The sequence below is a fragment of the Fopius arisanus genome, unplaced genomic scaffold, assembly GCF_000806365.1.
Source record: "Fopius arisanus strain USDA-PBARC FA_bdor unplaced genomic scaffold, ASM80636v1 scaffold00060, whole genome shotgun sequence".
NCBI lineage: Eukaryota > Metazoa > Arthropoda > Insecta > Hymenoptera > Braconidae > Fopius > Fopius arisanus.
Window position 1 is genome coordinate 648,295 of NW_011887799.1, and position 11,287 is coordinate 659,581.

Here is an 11,287-nt window from a genome sequence, read left to right on the forward strand (position 1 = left end):
GACGAACCTGAGCTAGAATCCCGCGATGTCCACGGAAGCGTGGGTGTATCAGCTGGAGCATCGAAAGGTAAAGGAGACAGGGCTGAAGGACACGTTGGTGTCAACGGAAAGATCGAATGGGATGAGCCTGAGATCGATCTTAATGATCTGCAGTCCCGCAAACACCACGGTCACATCAGCATAGGAGCTTCAAAGCATGGCAAGAAAGGTAAATGGCATATTGGTGTCGGTGGAAAAATCCAATGGGATGAACCTGAGCTAGAGTCTCGCGATGTCCACGGAAGCGTCGGTGCATCAGCTGGAGCATCCACAGGTAAAGGAGGCAAGACTGAAGGACATGTTGGTGTCAACGGAAAGATCGACTGGGACGAGGATCAGTGAACCCATCAATTTTATTCCCAAATCCGTGCCATGAAACAATAATATCGCAATTTACATCATGCGACATGAATGGCTCCTAATATTTCAATCTTGCCAATACTCAATAAAATGTGTTCTAATTTATTCCGTAAATAAAGGTAATAATTCAAAAGCAACTAGCTGTCTCCAATATCATGAATATCATGAACACCAATACCAATTCCATTGACAAATTCCTTGAACCCACACGATTAGCAGAGCTCGAATCGAATACTCCTCAATAGTGAATAGTAATCGACGTCGAAGTATCTAAGACGCAAGCAGATGACCAGCTGGTTTATTAATGCTTGACCCAATAATGTGTTCCTCGAGAGGTTCCTACTGATTGCATACTCGGCTGATGCCCAATGGAATGGCCACTACCATCGGATTATACCTCTTAGGGGACGGTTACCAGGACCTCACCTCTGTTGACATATTCTAGATACATATTGACGTCACGATACATTTCAATTCCCAGTCAATTTCATCACCATTCTCGCCTCTCCATTTTCCCCCGTCCTTCAAGACATCTGACGAGTTGGATAACCATCAACCGCCCATAAAAATTCAACCATTAACATGTAAGACGACTCAAAATAACCTGCAGCTATCAACTCACCTAATAAAGTACATGATAACTTCACCTTCAAACTCGCGTTTGTTCGATTGTATTCTCCATTTAGGTCGTCTTTGTTCTCGGCCTCGAAGAACCCCAAAGCGGGTTACCAGCGTATCAATATATTCTCACAAAATGAAATTCGTGCCTCGATGCATCGCGTTCGGTACACAACTATCGATACCAGATATTATCAACATCGGAATGTGAATGCAAATTAAATCTCCATTTTCCACAGAATGTGCATACCCGCGTTGCATCCCATAATTCCAGATGTACTCAACTACAGGCCTCGCTTTATCAATGCAAATTCATTATTAAACACGGATTTGTTTACGCCTACCAAATCTGATATTTGAAACTATAATGATGACAAATATTGTCGTAACATAACATAAAAAGAATAGTTTTTACCTTCCCCGACTAAATAATCATGTTTAATTCAACGTTAAACAAGACTTGTTGACCACTAAATCTGATATTCGAAGCTATAATGAAAACAAATATTATCAAAGGGTTTTCCCACATAATCGCTCACTCGGTATCTCCCCAGGACTATAAAGTCCTTTTGACATCTGTTGCTGAGGTTGAAATGCAAATGAAAAACACCGGCGCATCTGAAGACGTGTCCCTCCATGAACCCATTTCCTCAAGAAAATGGCTCCTCGAGAAAAAGCAACGAAAGAAGACACAACACAAACTCGAGGGAAGAAGAATCCACCGGAAGCCCCGGCGGAATAAAATGGATTTATTCATTCATTTGTTTATTCATTTTACACCAGAGAAAAGCTAAGAGGCCAAGTCATACAATTTCCTCATCTCTCTTTATAATTTTTCCGTCGCTGTCTCTTCACGTTTCAATTTTCCAGAGCAACGAGAAACTATTCCCTACCGCTTCTAGTCGGAGTATCAAATGTCAGGAAAAGCGGGACGAACTCCTTCACGTGCATCAACGGTAATCGTCTCTGCTGTGAGTTAACATCTACTATTCCCAATATTTTCCTCACCTTTCATGTGTTTTTAAGAAATAGCTCTCATTACGGGACATTTCAAATAGCATGCAGAAGAATTATCTTCTGGAGGAAAAGAAATGATCTTGTTCTTCCATTGGATGATTTACAGAAGCTCAACGTTCTATTGTCCCGAGATAACGAAGAAGGCAGAAATATCCTAGGAATTATACGATCCCTTCTATCCTCTTGAAGTTGTTTCGCTTTACGATACATCGTAAACTGGTCTAATGTCTCCCTGGAATCCTCACAACGATCTTATTGTCCACTATCGAGAACACTATACGTACAATTCATCTTCCGAAGTAGATTTGTGAAACACGAAATATTATTAATTCCTCAAATCCAGGGGATTTATTGTGACTAAGCCATTGGATTCACTCGGGGCAAATTATCCTAAACTTTCGTATACCATTAAATACTCCTCTGCATCCGAAAAGCTCGGCTTCTGTCAACTTGTAATTAGACTTATTCAGCACTTGTATAATTTCCCAAAAACTTTCTGGAATAGATCACTCGTCGCTTAACCTTCCTACTCGACTCCAGAGTGTCGCTGAAAGATTCCCTCACAACTTGCTGACTCCTGTAATGGAACAAACCACTTTGTGCTCAACCTTTCGTAGTGCGGTAATAGTGATATCATTTGTCTTGATGAACAAAAGAGGATGCAATCTTGTATTCCCATTAAACTAACACGACAATAGTTAATTCCGTAATTATCTAACCCCCGATTCACCGAGCCAAATGTATCGATTAAGCTGATTTGGTGTGAGGTGAAAACCACGGATATTTCGCGCTCTTTCAGCAAAATTTTCAATCAAACATTAACTTTATTACGTTTTCATACAAAAATTGAATAGACGCTGCGGTAAATTTCAATGGGAAAAAATTTAGCCAAGTACTTTGATACCTTGAAATCGCCGGAATACACGTGAAATGAATAGCCATTTCTGGGACGGATAAAATTTCCCCGGGGGCAATTTCCACTCATACGGTTTGAAAACCCCTGAAATGGAATTGTTCTAACGGAGTAATAGGAGAAACGTATGCAGAAGACTCGGGTAAAATTGGTAACAAAACCACGGGTGGAAGATGGGGTGTGATAAGAATAGTTTGTGCAGAACAAGTGGAATTAGTTTGTCACTCTGAATGTTTTATTTAAATTTTCACTTTTCCATCTGCCCTCTCCATTTCTGTTTTCCCGACCCCGGCCGGGGAAACTGCATCGATGTTATTACGATCGATCGAGCCCACGTACCTGCGGCAGAGTGAGTCTGCAGAGTAAAACCACAGTCTGCAGTTGCGGTGGAATGCGTCTAGCGCAGAATTTTCAAGAAAATAGTCTTGACTGTATTCCCGCGGGGATGATCAAACGGAGTGTCAATTTTCGAGTTCATCATCGTGAATTGATGCTCGTTACGGTGTCTATAGTCACGTTTGAGAGTGAAAGGATACCTCTGAAAGGCCGACGGCTGTTACACGACACTCTGTAAATTTCCTGAAACACATAATTCAAGTCCAACGAGTTATGAAACTCGACTCGGAAGTTGCCGACCCTTTGACAAAATCAATTAACTGATAATTCGAACCCTCCCGTTGGGTCTCAGTTTCTCATCTTCCTGGGGGCCAATCACGCTGCAAACTTCGTATCATATTGGAAAGTCCTATGGATATTCCGTGAAACTTTTCCATTCGGCCGCTGATTCCAATATTCAGTGTTGTTTATTAGCCACAATTTATGCTAATAAGTGCCGGGAAATGGCAATTTTATACTGCTATTGCGATATTGCAGATGCCCCCCGGGAAAGTTCAACGGAATTTCCATCCATTTCCATCTTTCTCCTCTAAATCGAAATTTCCATCTTTCGCGGAGAAAATGAATTCCACATTACACATCCGACGTGGACAAGTAATTCTTTGGCAATTTTTCTCAATTTAGTTATTCTTTGATTTAAAAATCTCGAGACAATATTCAAATTATCGAAAATGGTATTGACGTGGCGATCGATGAAAGTGCCAAAATATATCGGGGAATGTTTTAAAAAGGTATCGTTGGAGAGAAAAGTAACGATTGGAGAAAGAAAGGGAGAGGAGAAAATATCAATATCCCAACGAGCAAACACAATCCATCAATTCGGAGTACATATCCCCACAGACAATAAACACGCTAGGAGTTTTGCAATGGCGACCACTCCCGTTAGTCCAATAAAATAGGAAAACTAGGGGAGGACATAAGGCAATCAATGAGGGATATATGCATCGCGGTTCGATAACAATCTCAAACGGGCGATCGAGCGTGGGAAAGGGCTTGAATTTTTAATCGCGTTTCGAAGCACCTCAGCAACAAGTGGCTCAACATTGCATTCTTCTAGTACCTCTCGTACACCCCACCATAGCACACAACTCCTTCATTCCCCAAGACTCGCGTTGAGGTTCAGGTGTTCCAGTGATTGCCCGTGAATAGCTGAAGAGATACTGGGAGAACATGTGTCACTCGAGGCGTTTTGTTGATCCAAAGGTTACCATCCAGTGTATTTGGTACCATTTGCTCAATTACACCAGTCAAGAGTCATTCCTCTTCCCAATGTACATAAGCATTGATCGTCACTCAACGTCACTCTCGAAGTTCACCTCATGTTAACCGAGATCTTATCATTTTCCTCATATTCCTGTCGTTCAATTCAAGAAATTATTCATCACGTTATTTATTGATCCGTCTTTTATTATTTTTGACAACGCCTCAATCGCGTTACAATATACCATTGCAATAAAATTATTTTGGTGGTTTAAAAATAATCAAGTATTTTTGGGTGAGGAAAATGGCTTGTCTCGCGATTTCGCGTGCATTTGTCTAGTAGTTGATGGTGAAATTGGAATTATGGGAAAATGAGACGACAAATATCTTTTTACTCGTGTCTTAATACTTTGACCGTGGAATTGAAAGTAATTAAAGTCATACCGAATGGAGTGTAATGGTTCTAAGCATGAGGTTCGTGCGATTTCATTTGCGGAAATGGCCCTGGGTGGCCTCGTGTCTCCGGCCAATGAATCCTTTACGAATGGGCTTCCTATAGCTTTCTGATAAATTGCACTGTCGGTTGCAAACTCAAGCCCCCCACGACTACATACAACAGCAATATCCCTTGCATCATCCTGGTGTGCTCACTGCAAGCCGCAAATTCGTGATTAAATTTTCCATAGTGAATAATGTTTCCTACGTTTATACGTATTTCAAGGGTTTCTGGGTATAATTATCAGTGCAACAGCTCGAGGTACATGAAACTGAATAATCCCCACTCAATTCAGGCTTCATTCTGCTATTCGGTGAGAAACTCATGGTGATGTGAATTTTGTTATTAAACGAGAGCATTAGGTACGATCGACCCATTTCTATCACTTCATTTTCACAGAAACTCCACATCAATAAAATACTTATCAATATTTTTATTCAATGATATCCTGAAAATTATGGAAATCAAAAGAATTCGTGTTAATTCGTGTTAATTTAGTCATTGAAGAGAAATTTTTAGTGGTATAAGCCACAACTGAAAGAAAAGTCAATTACCTCTTTTCAAAGCTCTTGCCAGTCGGAAAATTCATGGTGATATGTAATCCACGTGAACTAATAACAGAGAATGGTGATACGAGGCGAAAAAGTAGAGATAGTGGAGTGAGCCTATAGTACTCTTCAAGTACGAAGTGTACTTTACGTTCTCGAAGCGATTACGAGGAAAAGGACTTTGGGTCCATGGCTGTGGCCTCGTACGGCACTTTGCCGAGAATATGCTCTCAAAGATAATGGCTGCCTTCTAACCGTATATACGGGGGGTGTTATTAAAGCCCAGTGGTGTCCTCCTTCATTTGATACTGTCCTCCTCTTCTTCATACACCCACACCCTCTTTTATTCCATCCGTCGGCTTAATGAGTTTGTCCCACTCAATAATCCCGAGTTCAGCCCAATTTCCGCTACATTTTTTCCACTTTCCCAATTTTCTACGTTGAGTAGAAGAAAACTTCCTAATCTCACTTAAACCATTAAAAAATCACTATTAGTATAAAATTTAGAGAAAATTGGGAAACGAAAATTCGTTCGGAGGAGTGGATTCAATTAATTAATTTCAATTTGTGTGTTAGAAACCGGAAGTTATTGGTATGAGTGTGTGCAATCCCTCGTCTTTAATTTAATAATCTAAGAATTTCCTCAGTGGTGCTTTCCCGGTTGGTATTTTTCATTGAGAATAACTCCGAAAAAGGATTCCTCACTTGAAATATTCAAAACCCGTGAAATTCTCTGGACTGACCGACACCCGTGAATTCCCCGGCAAATAGTCCATGGCAATTCTCTGGAAAGACGATATTAATTCGTATCTCTGAAAATCGATATAGAGTTGGGATGCCATGAAAATAAATAGTGAAGAGGAAATATATTGGTAGGAGACTCTCTGAAATTATGATAATTTTCTATTTCAAATGGGTCAAAACAATTTCTATTTGCTCATTACCAAATGCTGATCGAGTTGAACCGCTAATTCACTCGGCGATTGTCCTCGAACATATTTATGCAGATGGGTTTAATTCATGTGCATTGTAATGAAGTCGAAACCGTTTAATTTCTTCAGGGATGGATTACAAATCGTCCAATTAATGTCCCGGCGCACACCAATCGCCTAATTATATAAATCTGAAACCAATACCGAGCGATCCCACCTAATCGATTGAATATTGTGTTCCGCACAATGTGTGCTTAATGTTCTTTCAAGTAATTGCTTGCTCAGTACTGCGTTAGCGAGTGGATTACAATCCTTCTAATTGCTTCCGTCACTCGAAACTACCAATTCTCTCCGATAAAAAAAATATCCAATATAATAACGTAAATTTTTCAGTACAACACAGCGAATTTTTGATAAAGCAATTCCTGGCAATTGTAATTACATTTTTTTTCATTACTGTGGACCGACTTGCAATTGAATTTCTGGGGAAATTTGAAATTCCGCAATTTTCCGTTTTCATCAACCGAACCGTCACTCTCATGAAAATAACTAATCAACTACAGCCGTAATGTCAATTTTTTCCATCACTATATCGTGTCAATTCGGACTTTAATCCTCCCGAAAAAAATACTTCGCCGCAGTTACCAGCAATCAGCAGTGATTGTTGCCCCGACAGTTTTTCAATGGACAATGGAAAAACTTCGGGAAACTGTTGTTAAAAGGTTTTACAGTTTCATTGAGTGTACCGTGAACTCCAATTCGATATTTTCCACTGAAATTTTTTCGCGAAATACCCGTCGGCTATGGACGATTCACCGTGTGAATTCACCACACTCTCTCGGATAATAAAAAATTGATGGAGAAAAAAGTTTGGCAAAAATAACGTGACAACTCGTGTAATACAGACGAGAAATTATTATCGCAATTGTTATTACGTTTATTCAAAGGTTCATCTTTAATATATAATATAGTAACAAAATACCATACCATTACTATTATTCGAATGATAATTAGAGACAATTAAAATATCATGAATCGAACAAAAGAATCATTACATTTAATTTTAAAAAATGAGTTTATGAATGAAAATAAAATTTTTCAATAGAATTCGCAGGAATTGAAACAAATATTTGACCAGTTATTATTTCAGAGATCATTTTAGCATTCAATTAGCATTTGTTTTCTCTGTACAAACGTTAGTACCCAGTAGTATGAAAAACAAATCTCGTTGAGAATTGGTGAATATTAAATAACTGAGAGTTGTTTTTGATGGATGGATGGCTGATGGAGTTGAGTTTTTTTATCCCGGAGGGATGAGGAAGGACTAGTGCTCATAGGTTCAGGGAATAGTTAGGATTGTACAGAGGATCATGCGCAGGGGCCAGGGAATTCGGTATGCAACAGTGGGATGGTTATCCTAATTGGATGATGCCCAGCCTAACCGGCTAATACGAACTAGATGTGAAGAGAAATTCATGGTACAGTGGCTAATCAACTTGAATCAAATGAAGGATTTTCTGTTTGATTTCACGTTGACAATGGATTTTGTGTTTTCAATTGGTGATTCTGGTGCCGGAGGCAAATGCATTACGGGAATGATACGTCGTGTGGCTGAGACCCCATTTCAAAATTGTCATCGAAGCACTGGATGACAGCTGTTGACCCCATTTTCACGGTATTGTGCACTAGTAATAATTTTTTATTATCAATAAGAATATCCGAATTTCCTACATTAAAAAGTCAATTGACTGTTACTTTCATCGTTTCCCGATTTTATTAAAATATTCATAACAAATGGTAATTAAATATTAGACCATGACATGAATTTATTGATTAAACATGAAAACCTAAGTTTCTTGAATTTTTCCGGTGCATGAGTTAACTAGCAAAAAAACATGAGAAGAAATATTATAGCTAAAAATATTTCTGCTAAATACACATTATTTCGAGATACTACAAGAACAAGGAAAAATCATAATAAATTTCCATATTTGGTATGTAATTGTCAATTACCCCCGAACTTTACTCTCTACAACTATTTGTCAATATACCAATAATTATTAGATATTTCAAATCACAAAATAAAGTAATGATCGACACATCGAGGATACTCCACAGCATCACAGACCGAATAACGAATTCAATCCATAGAAATTCTCAAGCAGTGCACAGTATATGTTACCTAAAATATATCGATTTTGATTATATCGATTAAACAATTTATATTATAATCCTTCCATCTGCAATATTTCAAAAATAATATAATGATATTCTAATATCTCGACTTGCAACATTTCCAGAAGTATTATTATTATTTAATAAAATTTAGAACGGTTACATTGAATTGAGACGTGAAAGAGGAATTTCTCCGGAAAAGGTCGAGATAAATGGAATTTTTATTTCAAGAATTCCGGAGGAAAGTAAAACCTAATGAAATATCCAACGGTGTGACCAGCACCACATGATGCATTTGGTGACAATGGGAGTGAAGAGAAATCGAGCCAAATCGGATTTCCGTGTCCAACGTATGAAGTCAACCACGAATTTCCGGTCGGAAGGTCGCAATACGTCTCGGGTCTTTGGCTTTCCCCGGGTGTCGTTACGACACTGTATATCGTAAAACATTTATTCACAAGTGATGTACGGGAAGCGCCTCAACTTTCCAAGTACTTGAGAATGTGGTGCTGGATTTTGGCCGATTCTGCATGCACAGCAGTCTGCACCTCCATCTCTCGACAATTCTGCACGTGGCAAGTGAATCGTTCACCAATCATCTCCAATCATCTCCAATACATCAAAGATATCAATCACTTTTGTGTAATCAAACCGTCTCGCTCTTTATCAATTCCCATCCATTGAAAATTGAATTAACAAATTTGATTGAATGATTTTCAAAAGAGGGTACGATCATATCAGTAAGTGATTGATAAAATATTTGTTCAATCTTTTTCTTTGGATTTTTGGATTTCTTAGACAAATAAATGAAAAATGAATGAAAATACATTTTTAGGTCATTGTAACAGTCAATGATATTTATTAATTAGCATTTGTTTAAATTTGAGTAAAAAAATGGTCGTGGCTGTAACTCTCCGAGGATAGAAAGACGGGATAAAAAATTGATTGATAAAATACGAGTGGTGGATAATTGGTGGATTTATCGTCCAGGGGAATTGCTGAATTGAAGCGAAATGGAGACACATCGAAGTACAACGTAGCAGGTAATTGGGACAATAGTGTCATCAGGCTAGCTGAGAGTTGGTTCAATTAAAGTTTGACGAGAGATGGTCTCCCCTTTGATGCATGAGAGCATCAACCACCACAAATTCCCCGGGGTTGCGTGAAACCTTCTAACGAGAGAAACCCTTTGCATCGATACCCGCTTATTATTTCGTAGCATTTCACCCCCCTTATCCCCGTGGGGTGCCCCAAACTTTTCCTAAAGTTTTCCCTCAACAACGCGGGGGCAGAACTATAAGTGATTTACTCGGTTGATGGGTAGAGTCTAAAGCCGGATTTAAACCTAATCTCTGTTTCTCGAGTGGAATGTCTCGATGAAGCCTCCACTGACCTTTATTAATTATAATTAAACAAACTAAAACTGGGGCTTAATTGTCACAGGTTTTCTATTTTCTATTTTCATGAGGAATTCGGTTTGAATTCGGATCACGTAAATTGGATCCACTGATGAAGTCCCGGAACAATTCGGTGAATTTAATCCCAACAATTGTTCAATTCACGTTGAACCATTGCTGAAAGATTGAAATAGTTTTCCATCATTCCAGGATGCAACAATACACATTCCAGAAATACCTGTTCATTTCTACGATATTTTATAATTAATGGATATTTCTGTAGGGATGAGCTCGCCCTCTGACTCCACTAATTAATTGAATGAATTCGTTTCACGTTCAAGAGTCTTTGATAACGAGAGTAGAAAAATGTTTTCATTCAATTTTTCATGTCCAGTCGGGAGATAAGAGAGGATGTGACCAGGTAGTAATACGGGCACTGGCCTTGTTATGCATTTTACTGCGTTTTCGGACATTTCCACGGTTTTCAGGGATAAAATGATATCCAGACGACTGAGTTGAAACTGCTGTTACCCCGGGAAATATTCCGCCACTCGTACGTCCATTTTTTTCGCATTTGCGGGAAGTCGTTGGAGAAATACAGAAAAAACTTTTGAATTATTAACAACAGCAGAATTTTCACCAATAATTCTACTACGCGGAGTTTACAGAAGTTTTTTATCGTTTCTTTTTTGTAATATTTTGGTCTGGAATTCTATTGGGAGTTCGTCTTAGTCCAGTTTTTTGGAATTCTCAGGGTGAAAATTTGCAGGTGAATAAATCGTTAAGTCAAAGTTATCGAGTTGCAGGAGAATCCACTCTGGGAGACATTGATGCATGTTCCTAGCCCGTTCGACCTACTTCCTCGGTCCTTGAAATATTAAACCACCACGGGAACTTCATCCCGTTTTTTTCCTAGAATATTAGAACAACCAGGAATTCCAAAAAGATTATAATTTTAAACATAGCAAAAGTCTACTCACACCCGCAGAAAAATGAATTCTGTTATGGCAATAATTCGATTTAAGTTCATAAATTCTGAAATTTCTGCTCTATTCATAATGGATTTTATATTCTGCATGGGGTTTAGAAAAAACTCGAACAATGACTTTTGAATTGAATTTTCGGTTGCTTTTACGTGATGTCGTGAAATTTCGGGGAAAATTGCCGGAAATTTTGATGTGTTGTGGAGCCAAAAT

General features: G+C 38.7%; 1 protein-coding gene across 1 annotated transcript in view; it reads left to right on the top strand.

The window, feature by feature from the left end:
* Positions 1-381, top strand: part of LOC105268765 (uncharacterized) — a 2,025-nt gene extending 1,644 nt beyond the window's left edge. Inside the window, exon 4 of the mRNA XM_011308582.1 lies at positions 17-381. Within this exon, the coding sequence (XP_011306884.1) occupies positions 17-381 (365 nt within the window). The remainder of the gene's footprint in view (positions 1-16) is intronic.
* The last annotated feature ends 10,906 nt before the right edge of the window (positions 382-11,287 follow it).